This window comes from Diachasmimorpha longicaudata, chromosome 5 (genome assembly GCF_034640455.1).
Source record: "Diachasmimorpha longicaudata isolate KC_UGA_2023 chromosome 5, iyDiaLong2, whole genome shotgun sequence".
Lineage (NCBI taxonomy): Eukaryota > Metazoa > Arthropoda > Insecta > Hymenoptera > Braconidae > Diachasmimorpha > Diachasmimorpha longicaudata.
In genome coordinates this window covers 9,003,858-9,022,054 of record NC_087229.1, presented here as the reverse complement: position 1 = coordinate 9,022,054, position 18,197 = coordinate 9,003,858, and the positions used below count along the sequence as shown (strand labels likewise).

General features: G+C 38.2%; 2 protein-coding genes across 2 annotated transcripts; both read right to left on the bottom strand.

Moving 5' to 3' along the window:
• Positions 1–113: 113 nt before the first annotated feature.
• LOC135162460 (uncharacterized) lies at positions 114–4,706 on the bottom strand. Its single transcript, XM_064120942.1, has 2 exons — positions 4,121–4,706; positions 114–3,323 (listed from the first exon to the last, which is right to left on the bottom strand). The coding sequence occupies exons 1-2, from the start codon at positions 4,142–4,144 to the stop codon at positions 1,590–1,592; spliced, it is 1,758 nt and encodes a 585-aa protein (XP_063977012.1). The 5' UTR covers positions 4,145–4,706; the 3' UTR covers positions 114–1,589.
• A 721-nt stretch (positions 4,707–5,427) lies between these two features.
• LOC135162217 (zwei Ig domain protein zig-8-like) lies at positions 5,428–16,345 on the bottom strand. Its single transcript, XM_064120427.1, has 5 exons — positions 15,209–16,345; positions 9,372–9,580; positions 7,163–7,391; positions 6,530–6,829; positions 5,428–5,770 (listed from the first exon to the last, which is right to left on the bottom strand). Exons 1-5 carry the CDS (start codon positions 15,267–15,269, stop codon positions 5,670–5,672), a joined length of 900 nt encoding a protein of 299 aa, XP_063976497.1. The 5' UTR covers positions 15,270–16,345; the 3' UTR covers positions 5,428–5,669.
• Between the last annotated feature and the right edge of the window lie 1,852 nt (positions 16,346–18,197).

Here is an 18,197-nt window from a genome sequence, read left to right as displayed (position 1 = left end):
GACAAATTGATTTGATCTCCTTGTGTGGGTCGAGAAATTCACGTGTCAGTAACAGAATTTTATTCACAATAATTTTTATGGAATTTATCCTCTCTCTCTCTCTCTCTCTCTCTCTCTCTCTCTCTCTGAAATTCTCCTTTTCTCATAACAGTCTGCTCGTTCACCACCTCTGAATTAATTAATCTAAGTCATACAGAATCCTTCTATTAATATTAACTTTCATTACTGGTTTCCTTCAGAGCTAAATTTTCAAAATGTGATTTATATTTATAGTACCTTAAGTGGTATCAGAGGAGTTGCGCACATAATGTATTTACACAAAGCGAATGAATGATATGAAAACACAATGAATGGAGCAATCATATGAACTCAATTTTCCAGTGTAAACTTCATTATTGTAACTCCATCTCGTTGCTTGCAAATAACGAAACGGTTGAACCATTTCACAGCAGTATTCCAATCACATAATTTGAACAATTGCATAACTAAATAATACCTCCATATCGTTATTCAAACAAAATATCACATTATTATTAATTATGAATTCAGCCTGACCTTAATTACATTACCAATTCAATTCGCGTCAATTTAAACATTTTGGCGTCATAATTATAGAAAAATATTTGATAATCGTGCATCAGGAGAGTTATAAAAGATGATTGCATGTCATAAATAATTACAATTTGAAAATAAATTAAATGACGAGGGAATATTGCATAGTTTCCGTTCATGAAATTCCACCAGCTATACAAATTGGAATCTTGGTAACAAAAAATCGTAACACATCTCAAATTGCCAGAAACTTCGTAAACTATTTGGAATAGATTTTTCCATATATACACAACGTATATTTTTTTCTAATTTCACCGAACTATTTCTATCTAGAAAGACACGAAGGAAAGCTGTGGAATTTTTCAATAAAACGTACGAGAAACAAATAGAAATCCAATAGAATTTCCCAGGGAATGGGATTTTCCATTAAATTTTTCTGCACGTGTCCATCTATTGACTTCCCCAGAATCCGGTGACACGCGACTCACGACGATAATCTTCAAATCGAGTAAATACCGAATATATTCATAACCCATTCACCCATCAAACAATTCACGCCAAGAAATTCACACTGTGCAAGCCCATGGTGTCTCAAGCGAAACGAAACTCCTTAATGAATTAATTCAATTTTACTTGTGATGAGAAATTGTTTTCGTCTTCAGCACAAGTACAAAGTTTCTTGACGAAAGTTTTATTTTCTCACTTCGAGAAAGTCTGCATTTGGTAAAAACTTTGTTCTTTTCACAGTGTGAACTGCACTAAGTCAATGGTATCATTCCCTACCTGCATTGTTGTTACTCATTACATCCTCTCAGTAATTTCTACCGATTGTCAAATCGATTATCCACCGGCTACCGACATTACTCCCCGAAATTGCACCGAAAATCCATAAATATTTACCTCCGTACCCATTTGATTATTACCACCGTTCGTCGTGCGCTTTCTGGGGCGGCCATTCGGCGTCGGACTCAACATTGAATTCATCACTGTATTTTAGAGAAAACAGATATCGATAGAATTAGCACACGCGAGGGCCCTCAAAAGCCTGAATTGAGGGAGGCCGTGTGTGCTCCATACCCCGGAAACGCCGAAATTCCGGAATCTTGTATCGGATTCACCGAAGGAATAATCGGGTAGACAGGTTGAATAGGTACAGGGGGTTGAATAGGAATCGACCCATGATAGTGCGACAGCCCGAAAGCTCCCGATACGCCCGTCGGAGCAGTAGGCGTTGGATGTCTTTCACTGGCAATCATTGGCAGCGGCAGTGGAAAATGCGTCGCCGGGGAATCCCCGATAGCTGCTGTTGCCGGCGAAATTCCAGAATTCACAGTCAGCCCGTAACTGGGTACATGAGTGATGAGAGGAACGAGTGCGCTGTACTGCGGATATGGAAATACAGTGGGATCTCCTTGTGACCGCAAATCAAACACGTGACTGGTCGAAATTGTTGATGTGGTAGGAATCAATGGCGAAGATATGTCACCCGGTGATGGATAATTTGTACCGGGGGTTCCCAGCTGGTGTTTCCAATCGTTCGGCGAAAATGCCGGTCCCCTGTGTGTCAATTTCACGGGTTTCAACCCATTCCGATGATCCTCACAGCATAATCTCGTCAGTTTATTTGAGTCCAATGAGCTGATGATGGCATTGGAAGTCTGGGAGGGGTTTTTCGCCCACTCTGGAGCACTTCGGAAGCTCTGGTGCGACTTGATTGCACTGACTCCAGTCGGACTTTGAAGATTCTGGAACGGCGGATGGGTCGGAGTCGCGGTGGGGGCTCCGTAGAAGCTGGACAGCACCTCCGCGTTCTTCGTCGAGAAGAACGCTCCGTCCGATGTCGGGAAATGATCATTTTTTATCTTTTCATTTCTAAACACATTGTTGCGAATGTTGTAGGGCTGATCAGACAAACGTGTCGCTCCCTGCTGCTTACTGGACTGCAATGTATTGATCAGCGATATGACGGTTGGAGTTGGGGAAGTTTTCTTCGCTTGCTCGGGGCCATTCCGGAAGCTCTGGGACGACTTGATCGCATCATTTCCATTCGGACTTTGGACATTGTCGAACGGCGGATAGTTCGTATTCGTCGCCGGAGCTCCGTAGAGTTTTGACAGGGCCTCCGCGTTCTTTATTAAGAAAAATGTCGCGTCCGATATCTGCGACTGGTAGTTTTTCATATTTTCATTCTTCAGGGCAGCATTGTGAATGGTGTAATGCTGGTTGTCTGGCAGATGCGTCGGTCCGGGACGTTGAAACACGTGGATTGACAAAGTCGGCAGTTTCTGATTTTTCGGGGGTAAGTAATTAGCGACGTTGGGCTGAAATGGCTCATTGTTCTGACTAGCAATGGGATCTTCGTCCCGGAAATCGACGTCTCGTATTGGACTTGGTACTTCCAGTTTCGCATTCCGATGTGGCTCATTATTCTTGCTCACAGGCGGCATTCTCTCGGGAGCAGGTGGATCATTAGGGTGTTTACGTGGCTGATGAGACCAGAAATTAAATTCGTTCGGGGATTGAGGCCTCGTGAATCCGGTGATAGTCGTGTGTCGCGGCGGTCCGTATCGAGTAAATGGCCTGATTTTCCGGGATTCATCGCTACCATCACGCAAATAGCCACCTTTGGCGGATCGTTTTTCGTATGTTCTCGGAATATCACTGTTTTCCGGACTGAGTTGATCAATCAAATCCACTTGGAAAGTGCTTTCAATCCCATACTGCGCTCCATCATCGGATCCACTCACGTGTAATGTTAAGCCCATTACCATCTGTAATAAAAATGCATTCACGGAGATTGGCTCTACGGATTCCACTGATATTGTACAGTTCTGTATCCGTATAGAGAGCAAAATTCAATGAAAATCACGTGTCTTTTCCGCAAATCCAGAATTAACGGTTCTGCTAATTTTTACTGAACATCTCTCACGACGGACAGGATACAATGATTTGTTTGGAATTCATTTGCAATGAGATAACGTTTATCAAGTTCTAATTGTCTCTATTTGATCTAAATATATTATTCATACATTGCAACTTGAATTCTGATTGAACAGAAATGTTTTTGGAAACGAGTAAAAGATTATAAATAAATATTTTTATTTGATACGAAAGAGTCCATTTTCCACGCGGCTGTTTGATTTCATTCCGAATAATACTACTATTTTTCAATAGGTATTGTGTCACGTATTTTATTTGTCCCTTCTCGATGAATAAATCGGCCAAACAAACAATATTAAAAAATCAGAATAAATGGGGAGAACTTTTATTCTAGTTTTCATGAAAACCAAAATTATAATACGCAACCCAATGAATTAATTGTCTTAATTGTTATTTTGGAACACAACAACAGCTTCCAATTAATTCCAATAGAAAAAATCGAATGTCGCGAATGGAATGACAATCCAATAATCAGGAAAAAGGAAAATCGTCTATTATTTTATATGAACAATGTTGAATCATATACTTTTGTTCCGGAGCGTGTGAATAGTGAGAAATTCGTAGTTTTTGAAATTTGATTCCCCTGCACTAGTTCGTATGAAGATTGGACTGTAATTGTAATTCATACCAGGGATAATCTCAGTATTTTCATTGCACTGGTGTTAATCACTGTTATTGAGGTGATGAATGTGACACTTTTCCCGGTTCTCACTTGACCACTTGAAATATTCGATATGCGATTGTTACACTCGGTGTACAGGTGTATCGTCAACTAAACCTATTGTCATGTCGTCACTAATATAAATACTCTTCGGTGAGTGACGATCCGTGCATTATAATAAACTTTCTTGTTGGCTTTCATCGAATATGCTTTGAGAAATAGTGTTACGGATCCGTCATATTTAACACGTTGACCCTTTGTACATTTTGGCTCTTGTACGTTGGAAAATTATCAAGTGGCCCGGAATGCACATCGCGATCGGAGGATTAAAGCAGCGTAACTAACGGAAATTTTACTTTAAACGAGAGAAAAAATTTACATTTTTTTTTTGCTGAATGGGCGTCATATCTTTTCGGGTAAAAATAGTGCATACGTCGATTTAAAACCTTTTATTGCTGATGATTCGGTAGAGATTCGACAAATAGTAGATTTTTTAGGGTTTTATCCGATTTCTCGCGGAAAAAAATTGATTAAAATATCGAACGTGAGTATCAGTGAATCCCTCACCTTTTTATTTTTACCCACCGATTTTTTACTAGAACGCATTAGTGATTCGCAGTCACGAAAATGTGGTAACGTCATGTTACACCGAGAAATTCAACAATGAAATTCATTCAAATGGTTACGCAATTCGAGGCACGTAGCCGTGAAAGTTTCCGAAAATATTTCAAAGCGGAAGAAGTACCTGAGTGAACTATTTGTGTTAATAAAATCTATTTATCCGTAAAAGCAAGCATATTTAAATTTTCTATAATTTTCAACATGTTCAGCGATCCTTTCCCGAATTGTTTACGAATTATTGGAAATTTCTCGGTAAATTTTCCCTGAAGGTATATATATTTCTCTGCGGATTAATCGGATTTCACGGGGAGGGGGCGGGGAAATGGAACGAGTACATCGAATGTGAATATCAGTAAAGCCCTCGCCTTTTTTCTCTTACTCACCGATTTTTCTCCTGAAGCGCATCAGTGATTTTCTGTCACGAAAATCTGGTAATGCGATGTTACACTTCGGGAGATTGAAGAATGGAATTCATTGGAATTGCGATGTTATTCGAAGCACGTAGTCGAAAAAGTTTTGGAAAATATTTGAATCCGAGGGTAGTACCTGGGTAAATTATTTGTGTTGACAGAAGTGGTTGCCTGGGAGTTGATCATGTACCATGGGAGACCTTTGGATAACTGAGGTCAGGAGGAATCAGAATGGACAGAGATCTTGAAATTTTTTGAGGGCGTAAAATTCACTCAGCTCATTCTCATTTATTTTCTTCTCAATGTTTTCCTATTGCCAGTAATAATCATCAGTGTCGATGATTTGCTATTTAATATCACGACTTAATTCTTTTTACATAAGCTATTTATCCATAAATTCAAACATATTTAGCTTTTATGTTATATTGTTCATGTTTAATGTCACTTTCAGTGTTTTCAAATTATTTTGAATTGTTCCACAAACTTCACACTGAGGATATGTACAAAATTATGAGCGATACCAAAAGACAGCTTGATGATAAAATAGGTCCTGCAGTTCCGGTTTGCATTGCTTCTGGTCGTTCACCTGCAAATGGAAAAATAATCATTGTTTCTATGTCAGGTAAATTGTAGTGAATGTGACAAGAGGAAGATTGCAGTATTCGATTACAAATTGTTGCTTCTGCTTTTATTTTTACGAGCTTCCGCAGAGTGCCCGACCGCTTAAACAAGGTCAGGCATCAATTTTACCAGAGCCCGGAGTCGCCGAAATACTGTTATGATGGCCTGACATGTGCATTTTTACCGGAGTGAAAGATTTCGAAAATGACAGGAAAATAGAGACGATTTTTCAGCCATCGGAGCTTTGAATATAAAGTTCCAACATGAGACGCCGAGTATGAAAAAAATCGAATAGAAAACTCAAGCGCATTCCCCAGGAAATTTCTCCGACATTCTGTTGAAAAATTCCCGACATTTTTTGTAGACAATTTCTTTCTTTTAACGCTAACTAATCAAATCATATTTTTTTAATTAAAATGTGAACCCTTTTTTTCAGTTCAGATATTTTTTTATTTCCGTTGCAAGTCTTGTAATTTTTTTCGGTAAAAAATTCCTCGGAAAATCGATATATTACTGAACATTCGAACTAGTAACAATTTTAAAAAATCGTAGACACAATTAGACAAGAGGATAATTGAATTTTTTATCCTCACAAAAAGTCCTGATGTTTCATTTCAAGGGACATTCCCATTCGTGAGGATAAAATCTTCTTTAATGCTTCTGGAATCCAATTAACTCAACATTGGCATTGCCAAATCAAATCATGTACGCAACACACACTCACCGTTGACAACGTGCACGCGTATGGATGCGATATTAGCGTTGCTCGGCTTACAGCTGTATTCTCCCGAGTCCGATAGCTGAGCTGACTGGATGAGCAGCCATGACGTAGTAACGTCTGTACCTTTTTCAGTTATCACCGAGACCCCGCCCCTAGGACTGTCATAACTCAGTACATTGTCAGCGTAGTACCAGAATATGAAGGCTGGAGGTTCCGAACTGAATCGAATGGCGCACGTCAGGTTGATGGTGCTACCAGTGCCGACGTATAACTCTGGCCCACCTAGTATAGTTGCTGTTGGCACTGAACGACAAAAATTTAATATTGAATCGTGATGATGGCGAAGTGATGGCTCAAAATAGCAGGAATAACTTCCAGCTCAGTCGTCGAGGGTAACGACGAGAATAAACCCAAAAAGTAGGAAAACAAAAAATTATGTGGCATTAATTTTTTTTTCCCTGAACCTTGAATTCCCTCAAAGAGATTCTAATTAATAATGTGGATAGAAAAATGATGGAAAATTATGAAACCATAGGGAAATAAACGTGAAGTTTAGTTGACATTTTGTAGGAATCGATTTCCTTTTCTGTCATACCTTTGACATTATGGAATATTAAGAATTTTATGTTTACTAACCAACGACATTCAGGTAAAATTGATGTGATTTGAGAGGTATAGTGGATATTTGGCAGTCGTAGATGCCCTCGTCGCGTTCTTGCGCCCACTTTATGCATAATGTCCATTCTGACCATTCATTATTGTGGCCATTGATTTGTCTGTGCAATGCTTGAAATCGTTGATCACTTGTATAGGTGTACGCTCCAGTTGTTAGAATATGAATGTCTCTGAGTCTTACCCACGACACCTGCGGAGTAATAAATAATAATCGGTAACAGATGCATTGAAATACTTTCTGAATGCACAGTGCATTCAGGCACCGTAAACAGGTGTTGTATGGCTTGGAAAAATCGTTACTTCCCTGTTTTCTTGTGCCGCACTTTCAAGGAAAAATTCGGATTTAGAGAGCCTTTGGGGGAGAGAGCCTGGGGAGATATTCGTCGGTTGAATCCTCTGGAGACGGGGATTATCGTATTCTTGGATAACCAGGCCAATATTTCGCGAATGGGAGGATCGGAAATGCTGTATAAAACCGTCGAATGCGCAGAATATCATCACGACTGTTGGGGGACAACTTCAGAGATACTCTACTAGGAAAAATAGTGTCTGACTCTGAAGCACCTTTTCCACTTTTCATGAGACCTGCACGACTATTGGAGTTATTCTTAGTCGCAAATGGAAACATTGGGACGTGCCACTCGTGTGAAGCGATTTATCTTCCAAGACTCATTATTATCATTAAATATTAATAATCATATTGGAATTTGCAGTAAATTTTAGGATAAAAATCAGGTCACAAGGACCAGTGATACACTTTTAGAAAACGAGAGAGGAATTTTGGCCGAAAATTTTTCTGGGTAAATGTGAGACAAAAATCTTTTGTTACTGTGAGTGCATTTCTGAATAAATATTCGATAAAAAAATACAGTCAATGTGCCCATGAAAAAATGTATATGCGGAAAATATATGCCAAATATAAGACATATGTGCAGGAGTAGGTGAAAATATGGTAAATTGGTTCATGGTTACGTATGAATTATAGATGAGAAATTACATAAGATTTCATATAAGGGGAGTACATGACTCATGCATCCAGTATATAATTTTCTATACATTTTACTGTATATAGGGATACGCGTGGAATCGTGTATAGCAATATATATTATGAGTGTATGCCATATATTCCGCTTTTGTATATGGGAAGATATTTGAGATATAGGACGTATATGAGTCATGTACTTCTACTCCTTTTCATGTATTTATTTCCATGGGGATAACCAAAGCTGGATATACGAAAATTTATCTATACTGTTTACTATATGCAAATTAAGCCTTTAAAGCCCGGCTCCTTTATCTGCCAAACGTTGCCTAGATTGCATTTTAGTCCCATTTCTATCTAGAAATTTTAGTCCGATGGCCCACACTCAGAGGCTACGAAAATTATGAATTTAGACGTAAAATAGTTTTTTTAATGTTGAACATTATGAGAGCGTGCGGCTAATTAGCAATCATTCATTCATGATTATTTCATCTAGAGTGCCTTTCAAGTGTGATTGTTATCTCGAAAGTTCAACTCGAAATTTAGAGCTGAAAAAAGTTTCTAATATTTTTTTGATGTTTTGAAAAATATTTTTCCGTCACACTTTGCGATTGAATACTATCCACTCACATCAATCTACTAAATTAGAAATTGTACTGTCCATCGCCTGTCACTTTCGTCAGACATTCCAAAAAGAGTTTCCCATTTTCAATTCTCGAAAAGAGCGACAGCTGATGGCCAATAGAGATTGACGTGAGAAATTAGATTCAATAATTAAAATGTATCGTAATGATTTTATCGCTAAATTATTATCACAAAAATGGCGCAGTAAAAAATTCAGAATCATTTTACTCTGACTCTTTACTCTTTTTTTTATGTGAATGCGCAATGTTAGTTCATTCCGGAGTGAAATCTAGCGAATGGGGCCACAATTGATGCCTCTTTGATGTCAAAGAAAACATATTGGTCTCCGTAATTGAGTACGAAAAATAAAAATTGATTCCGCACAAAAATTTGAGTCCGAACGAGAGTTAATTTTAGCACCGGAACGGGTAACTCCTCTCACAGGAGACTAACGCCGATTTTTTTTTACAATGTAGGCGATAAGCGACTTTTTTATGGCTAATATCTCAATTTGAGAGCCCACTGTTCCCAACACAAGTATTTATTTTTATGCATGGAGCGTACCGTTTTATTGCCGAGATGTCGTACTCTGCAAGTTAGATAAGCTGTTTTCCCGATGAGAGCCGTGACGTTTGTGGGCTGAGTGACGTCAAATGTCGGCTCCAGTATCGTCTTATGACTGATCGAATAATCGATCATCTGCTGTCGGGGTCTAACCTGACTTGGGTGGTGATCACCCTTCTCCATGACACCCTCACCCATGCTTAATGTATCTGTAATGGGAAATTTGAGACTCTAGAGTTGCATTGACACCGGCAGAATGGGGAGGCATACCACCGGATCATTAGACCAGTTAATTGGAGTCATTATAAATGGAAGTTCAGGGTAGTCGGGTTTTCCATGTCTGATTATCACAGAATTAAACAAGGGAAAATGAGAAATTGTTAGTGAACAGAAATCTGTAAAAAATATCTCAAATGGAATAAATTGCATTCGGAAGTTGCACATAAATTATTTTAAATCATAGCTTGAAATCTAGAAGAGATAGCCAAATTTCCGTCATCAACTTTTTTATAGCCCCAGCTTCACCCAACAAAAAAGGTTATCACCAAAATTTCGTTATCTCTCTCGAATTCGGAGGTATTTCCCGAGAACTCATCTAACGGCTGAATCGACTTGAACAGTTTCGGCTCCTCGCTGCCGAAATGAATCGATAAATTGTCGACTTCTTGTTGCTACGAAAACTCCAGTCTATTGGATTTTCAGTAAAATGTAATTTTTTTATTTTTTTCCAACACCGTAAGTGTCTCATTATAATGCAAATATATTGTTTCTTTTTATCTTATCGCACCTAGAATGAATCTGCTGCCCTTGTCGGCTGTTCACAGGAGAACTGATGAACGGATTTCAATGGGATTTTCAGGGCTACTTAGTTGGGCTCCCCGTCAGGACACGGACCGTGAATTATTGCACTTCGTTGTGTAGCGTAATATGCAAGGTTGAAAGTTTCAGAAAATTAAAGAACTTTCCCGAGATTTCCAAAAGTTCCGGAAAAATTATGGAGTGCGCTCAAGCCAACCTGAGGAAGTTATTTTTTTCTGACTAGAGAATTGACCAATAATTAAAATCAACGTGAACATTCAACCGTTTAACTAATGAATTATTACCTCATAATTATTGTATTGTTACGTGTTATTTATGAACGACTCCCTAAATCGTTCGTGTTAACAGCCTATCGTCGAATTGTACCTGGAAATCAAAACATTTTTCCCTGTGAAATTATATTATTTTCTTAGAGAAAGAAAGTGGCGGAAGGGCGAGAGTTGGAGAGCAATAATTCATGTTTCCATCCATCCACGAAATGAATGCAATACCCAGAACGTAAGACCTCCCACAGTGACCCTCCCTTTCGGTAGAAAATTTTTTTTCAGCCCTACGATCACGCGATCACAGGTGTTCGTCGCTATGAATTTAATGACTTTTCGTGAACAATGATGTAATTTCCATGATATCATATGCTGTCATCGCTCTTCAGGGAAATGAAAATTTGATCCTAGCCGCTTGTTCCACGCTTGCATGGCTTCTGGTGGCTTTCCCAGGGGTTTTCCCCGAGACGAGAAAAACTTCAACGACACGATCTCCGCCCTTGTTTTGATGGACACACACTGAAGACACGGGTATTACTGACGTCAATGCCGAAAAAGTGAGAAGCAGTCAGATCACCTTCAAAAATTTTTTTTGTACATGAAAAAATTCACCGCGTGCAGAAAAATTTTTTGGTGTTATAATTTTATAAATTCTGTAGTCGAATTAATACGAAGAGCTTTGTAAACTAAGAATAGTTTTCATGGTTTTATTGGGAACGTAAACATTAACAAAAATAAATTTTATACGCAAACGTTGCAGAACAATTTGTCCGTTAGACTGGGCTCCGACATAATTTTTCTTCAATTTTTTCCCTCGTTCACTATTCACTGTCAACTGCACTGACTCCATCGTATCATTCACGGGACGCAGTGTTAATAGTTCTCAAAAATGTCCATTTTACACTATTCAGTGTCAACTGCACTGAATGAGTATTATCATTCACTGCATGCAATTGTGCTCGTTACACTGCCTCTTTATTAACGTTAACAGCGAAGTTGTTCTACACATCAAATTTTTATTTTTCCAATCGACTCCATTATTTATTCATAAGAAAAAACCCCTTGACACAATATCAATACTGTCAAAGGTTAATTCAGTCAATACCCAGGGGATGAGATTTTTTTCCGGTTTTTTTTCGTTCCAGTTAGTTGGAAACTTGAAAAATTGAAAATATTCAAAAGGCGTGTGGTCTAGTCGGCAATGGGCTACTTTAATGTCGGAATGTGTCTTCGTTAGGCAAACTTTAACGGCCCAGGTGGTATAGAATCTCCACTAATTTAGTAATATGTATTTTTGACCCAATAAAAACTAATGTCGATTGAAAACAACTTTACGAAACTTTCCTCTTTCATAAACAGCTAAACTAGCGCTATTTATTCCAGGGTTAAGAACAATTTGTTAGACTGCCATTAGTCGAATGACATTTTGTTCAATATCAATTCGGCGATAATTTATTCACCGGCAAAAAGACTAAAAAAATCGTTAAAATATTATTGGAAATTATTTACTCGTTTGAGACTTTAAACTAAAAATAATCGCTAATGAAAGCTCTCATATTTCAACGCTCTCTATCGACGTTTTCTTTGAAGTTCTCAATTTCGGGTTCGACTTTTTCCAATTTGGATTTTTTCCCCTCGTGTCTTATTGATGAAAGAAAATTTCCGTCACTTCCGCACGGGGGATTAAATGACTCGGATGTATGAATGATTCATCATTCTTCCGGTGTGAATCACTCTCACCAGGGGATATTTTATATCAAAAGAAATAATAGAATGGAGCCTAGCGCTGACCCCACGAAATTCCATTGAATTTCTCCACGATTATTTCATCCCTCGAGCAGAAAAAAGTGAAACGCCATCGAAAAAGGTGGAAACACGCTAAACAAGGGTAAACTTTCCCTTACAATCTTTCGTGTGAGTGATCACCTCGGTTGCATGTATCACCAGTGATCAGGGGCTATTGTGATGACAATCCTCGTGGAAATAATATAAAATAACATTTTCATCATCGAAGCGATGTATTTTTAATATGAGAAATGAAAAAAAAACAGGATCCCCTGCACTCGAGATGGGATATTATGTCATCAGGACGATAAAAGTATTATCCGACGGATGTGACTTTATAATCCGTGTCTTTGGCCAGGATTAAAAAGTCCCATTCGTCAGATAATACTTTTATCGCCGTATGACGTACAATATTTTTCATCACGTGGTCGGATAAACCGCGATTCTAACCCAGATTCGCTCGGTTAGATCGCGGTTTTCGGCCCAGTGACAAAAAATTACGGTCATCATAGAAATGTGATTATTATGAAACCACATTCATCAGAGAATAAAAAAGTACCATTACGCCATTAGGCCGATAAACCCGGCATTTATCGATTAATTGATATTTAAATGAGTAAATGATATTGAAAAAAGCATTATCAATTTTACGGTAATTTTTAATTTCGTGCTATGAAGCACCGACGTACGGAAAGGGATATTAGTCTGGCGACTTAAAGCTCTCAGAGTATCAAGTGCTTATTGCATCGCGTCCAAGAATAGGGCGTCGGCTGTCGCGGAAATGATACCCATTGAGATATTGACAGGGGAACCGTGTAAACCGAGAAAATCCAAGGTGATGCAAACCGACAAGCGGCGGACGAACGAGAGGATCAAGAGCCTAGAGCACTGCCAGGGAAACTGGGGCATCTTCCTGAACGATCCCTTCTGAAGGGTCACGCAGCCAAGCACTCGTTATACATCTCGGTTGTTACTTACTAGGACTGTCGTAATCCGATAAATTGCGCTTCGGGTGAAACTGTCGAATGGGATTGAACGAGGAGTTCATTCTCGCTGGCCACCCTTAACTATTTTGACTCGTTCAATGAAATATCAAGGGAAAGCCAGTGAAACCGATCGCTTTACAGCTAATTATTGTGTGGAAATTTTGGGAATTGAACAAAATTTTCATGGAATTATTTTTTACTGAAATATAATTTATACAAATTGTATTTAAAATTTATTAGGAAAAAATTCATGAGGTGTTTCACAGTTTTTCAGTCAGTTTAATTATTTATTATTGAATGGGGAGGGTTTGAAAAATAATGATACTGTGCAGAATGTAATTTAAACAATCCTGAATATTCATGATTCCTATTCAAATTTTTCTCCCGCAATTTAATTGACAAATTTTATGATTGAAAATATTGGTTTTGTAGAAGCCAGGGAGATTAAAAAGGAACGTGCTGTATGAGCAATTGAACTTTCATTAAAACGTGTTCTCGCCTCGCGATCAGTAGAATTGAATAAAGCATGATGGAGTCACAAGAAATTCAAAGAGAGACGAATGGAAATTTTCTACAAAGATTCCACTAAAGCCATTGGAAAAAATCACAATTTCTCGCTTGTAAAAAATTCTCGTGCTGTTATGATAAAATTCCCCACTGTTTCTCCTTTAATTACATTTTTCATATTGTTTCTTCTTTAATCCAGGCTCTTTGCAATGAAATTTTCAGTGCCGGCACTGGATTTTTTTGCTGGCCAGCACTTTTCTCGTGTCAGCTCGAGAATGTGAAAAATCTGTGTACAGCAGAGCATGCGCCTGGGCCCTCGGTTAATCCTCGCAAGTTCAAGGGTTCGAATCTCTCCCGAACACCCTCCTCTTTCCCCTATCGTTCAAAAATTTTACATAATAGTGGTCCGAAGAATTATTCAACCCAATTGTTCACAGCGCCAGAATTCCCAGCGGATCGATAAATTACCATTAAAAAAATCACATTGCAATTTATATTCCATAAAATATTCTGGCTGGAGTGCATTAATCAATGGCCTAATTCAGACAGTCCTCTTCTACATGTTACATTCATAATTAAATTCATAATCTGCGTAACGCCCATAATTACAATTTGGTGTGCAGATACATCTTGAATAGGGGACGTCAATGCTGCTGATGCTGGCAAAAAAAATCTGTAAATTCTGAGATAAAATGCATATTCAGAATTTCGAAATTGCAGTCATGATCCCATTTATTCTCCAGTAATAAAAATAATAATAATACCCATGAAAAAATAAAATAAAAAGATAAGAACTGGAAGTATTAAAGTTAAAAAATATTTATACAAATATTTACCATAAAACTTAAGCAAAAGCTGACTAACATAAATGTAATTCATTTATAACATTTAGGTGCAATAATTGTATTTTACTTTGATTTCCTCGCAGTTGATATTTTTCGTTTTAGAAAAATAATAAACTGTTTAAATTATATTTACAGAGACAGATTAATAATGAACGAATTAAATATTGAACAAGATGAATACGTTACCGGAATAACAAATGAGAATTCAATTTATGATTTTAATGGAAACAGTGGTAATAATGTACCTAATTCCCAAGATTCATCTGTAATCATCACATCCCATTATGATTTCTTTCGGAGAAATAATAAATTGTTCGAATTCTATTATATCGCATAACGACTGGGCAACGATAACGAGGAGATTAAACGAAATTGAATGAAATAAATAGGTTCAATTGCTAGGGAATGGAAGCAAATTTACGTTGAAAATAGAGTTATAACAACATAACTAATTGATAAGATTTATTTGTAATAATGGTGTTCTGTGTTGGCTCGCCCTCGGAAAATGTTTTGTGTCTCAGAGAAATAATAAATTAGTCCAATTATACTGTATTTTGTAAGGGCAAAAAGAATAAACAATGGCAATGTATTCCCAGAATAGCGCTCTGGTGTAATAAAATTATGAAAATTACCTTCAGAGCACATGAAGAATATGGCGACAATGGACAACCTCGTTTGCCATCGCACAGCCATTTCCGTGTTATATTTCCCCGGTATAAGCACTAAATTTCAGGTAATCCATAAATTCCGTCCAAACGGCACATATCCCCCTTTCAAACTCGTTTTTTTTGGCCGCTAGTCGCCCCGAAAGCACAACATATAAACACCATAATTTTTCATGAACAACGACAAATCCACTAGCCATACATCACCGATGAGAAAATCAAAAGAGCCAGATAAAAATTGTAATTAATGTAATAACAAGCTCTGTCAATGTCAGTAAATGACTCCTGACACCGCCCCGCAGCCAGCATCAATATCAATTCCAGTAGATGCGCACTGATTGTTTCAGGGAATAATTCACCAGGGAGAATGTCAAGTCAACAACAAATAACAAAGCTCTCGAAGCACCGATATTCCCTATTCATTCACTTTTCAGATGCACCACCCACTCTCATCAGCCGAGCTCAATCGGGTAATCAATGTACGTCAGAAGTGATGAGAATTGGGGATTAGTGAGAGTACCCGGCGATCGTAGCCGGCAGAAATTATTAATCAATCTTCGAGTGGAATTTTTTAAAAATTCCCTCGTCTGCTTGACGACTGACGATTAACTGTTCTCCAGTTTCATTTGTATTTTCTCGTGTTCAACATTGTCCACATGGGGGAGAATCGATGGTGTTTCAAGTTGTGTGCGATGGTGACAACGCGGTGATACTGTCATGACGACACACATCAATCACTTGATTTCTGTTGCCAAGTTGTTATTTGGATGGAAATTTTATACTTATGATCTGGGCATTTTTATGAACTGTCTTGATGACACTTAATCGTGTTATTTCCATACTTCCACTTGTGACATTTCTCAGGTTATTCCGGGCTTTCTCCAGCTAATTTTGCCTTATTGGTGATCTGTCGGGTTGATCAGTTGGAAGAATTCCTTCACCGTTTGCCGCACATCCAACTGCTTCTGATGTGTATGATGGTGTCTCACATTTTGAATACCTCGGGTTGAATTTTTTCGAGAAAAAAATATTCGCGTCACGCTATATCGGAGAAACCATAACACAGAGTCTCGCCCCCGAGGCAGATTAACCCAGACTGGGGAGAATTCTGTTGGTCCGAGCATGCGCACCCGGTGCGAGGGGTGTCTTCAGAGGGGATGACTGGTATAAATTCAACCCGACCTACCACACAGACGGTTGAGACTGTGTGAAATGGCTTGCACGTTGGTGTGAGCTGGCAAGGGGGTGAAAAACCGAGACAATTCGGCATACCAAGCACGACGTGTGGACATTCGCGCAGAGGTCACGCATGTTTCTAGAGTAGCAACGACGGAAAGCTGAGGGGGTTGGAAAAAAATATGGGCGAGAGGGGTGGCGAGTGGGTAAACATAGTTGTTAATGCGATGAACGCGACTTCTGGACTGAAGCCTCTGATGTGATGGGAGACAATCGGAAACAGTGGGAGCTCGAGTTGTTGTGACTCAAAACACTGGAAATTTCCTAAATTTCCGGTATGAAAGGTGGTAACTGAGAGCTTCCGTCCGGTTGACATAGTATTTTTGAACTCGGGGGCGGATGGCTGTATTAATCATCTTTTACTCGCCGAAGCTGAAAAAATACTGGCTATCAGATTTCAAAATTTTAATTGAAACAGTAAAACGGGAGGTGCTGGATTGACAGGCTTTTTACGATCATTTTAATCACCGATATATGAAAACAGGGGTTAACTTACACGCTTCAAAATTTTGACAGAATTCCCGCTACGTGCTGGATTTTTTTTCATCAAATAAAAACATTTATTGAAATTTTTTGTCGGCTTCGTTGGAATTTTTTTCTTGCAAAAGAATAAAGTCGTTTACTTGTCTGACGCAATAGGGTTTAATTATACTGAACAATTAGCTTTATCAAGGCCTTTCTATTCAAGGAATATAATATTAATCAAGGAAATTATTTAATGAAAAACAATTATTCGGTAGCATTAAAATGGTAATTACCTTGATTTTAGTCCACTCCACTCTTGATTCAAATGAATCCCTTTCTTCCGGAGTTTTTTCCTTTATTTTACTGCCACTGAAGTGTGGAAGCGATGAGAACCATAACTTTCAGTTGAATTATTTCTGGAAAATTAGTGGTACTGAAGGGAATTCGGTGGTGAAGCGCTAATGCACTTTGAGTCCATTTTGACTATTGAATATTCATTCATTGAAAATTCAGTAACAGGTACGCAGAATTAGAAAATAGTGATGTTGGCGGAAGATTGAGTTCGCATTTGATTCTTTTCGATTTATTCAACATAAGCATGCACATTTACCTCAGCCTCTGTCTAGGCACAAGGGAAACCATTAGGGTCCCAGTTTGTGAATCTTTTATGCTCGATCCTCTTAATAAAAGAATAAAAAAAAGAAAATCCCCTCGAAGCGCCAGTTCTCTGGTTCTGTGTTCACATCATACAATTGTTTAGTGACTCTCATAGAAAAAGAAAGCTCCCCTTATGCCGGTTATTTCCCAATTATTTTTACGACTTGACAATCAATTTGGGGAACATTTTGTCATTTCAATGGAGAACAGGAATTTTAAGAGAACTATAAAATAATCATTTTGAGTTTTTCTTTACGAGAGGGTACATCGAAAATTCTGGAACAATTTAATATCTAGTGAAAGTCGTACTGAACCTCGACTCTGAGAAATTTCCATAATATCTTTCCATTTCATGGAATTCTACATCATTTTCAGGTAAAACCAGAAGATCGTCAAAATCAACGACTACAAAGCTGCCATTCCAAAGCACAAGCGGCTACATCTCATGAAAATTGTGGTGCAAAGAGTATTTCAACGTCAGGAACATGAGATACGACTGTAAGATATCAAATTCACATTTTTCTAAAGACTCCATCGTGTTGAAAAAATAATTCGATATTTAATATATCACACCTTTAATATACTTCAACCCATATTC

Coding starts and splice junctions, on each gene's coding strand:
- LOC135162460 (XM_064120942.1), bottom strand. CDS start 4,144: ATGAAAATACTGAGATTATCCCTG. Junction 3,324..4,120: donor AAATACTGAGATTATCCCTG/GTATGAATTACA, acceptor TTTTTATTACAG/ATGGTAATGGGCTTAACATT.
- LOC135162217 (XM_064120427.1), bottom strand. CDS start 15,269: ATGGCTGTGCGATGGCAAACGAGGTTGTCCATTGTCGCCATATTCTTC. Junction 6,830..7,162: donor ATTTTACCTGAATGTCGTTG/GTTAGTAAACAT, acceptor TTTGTCGTTCAG/TGCCAACAGCAACTATACTA. Junction 5,771..6,529: donor ACGCGTGCACGTTGTCAACG/GTGAGTGTGTGT, acceptor TTCCATTTGCAG/GTGAACGACCAGAAGCAATG.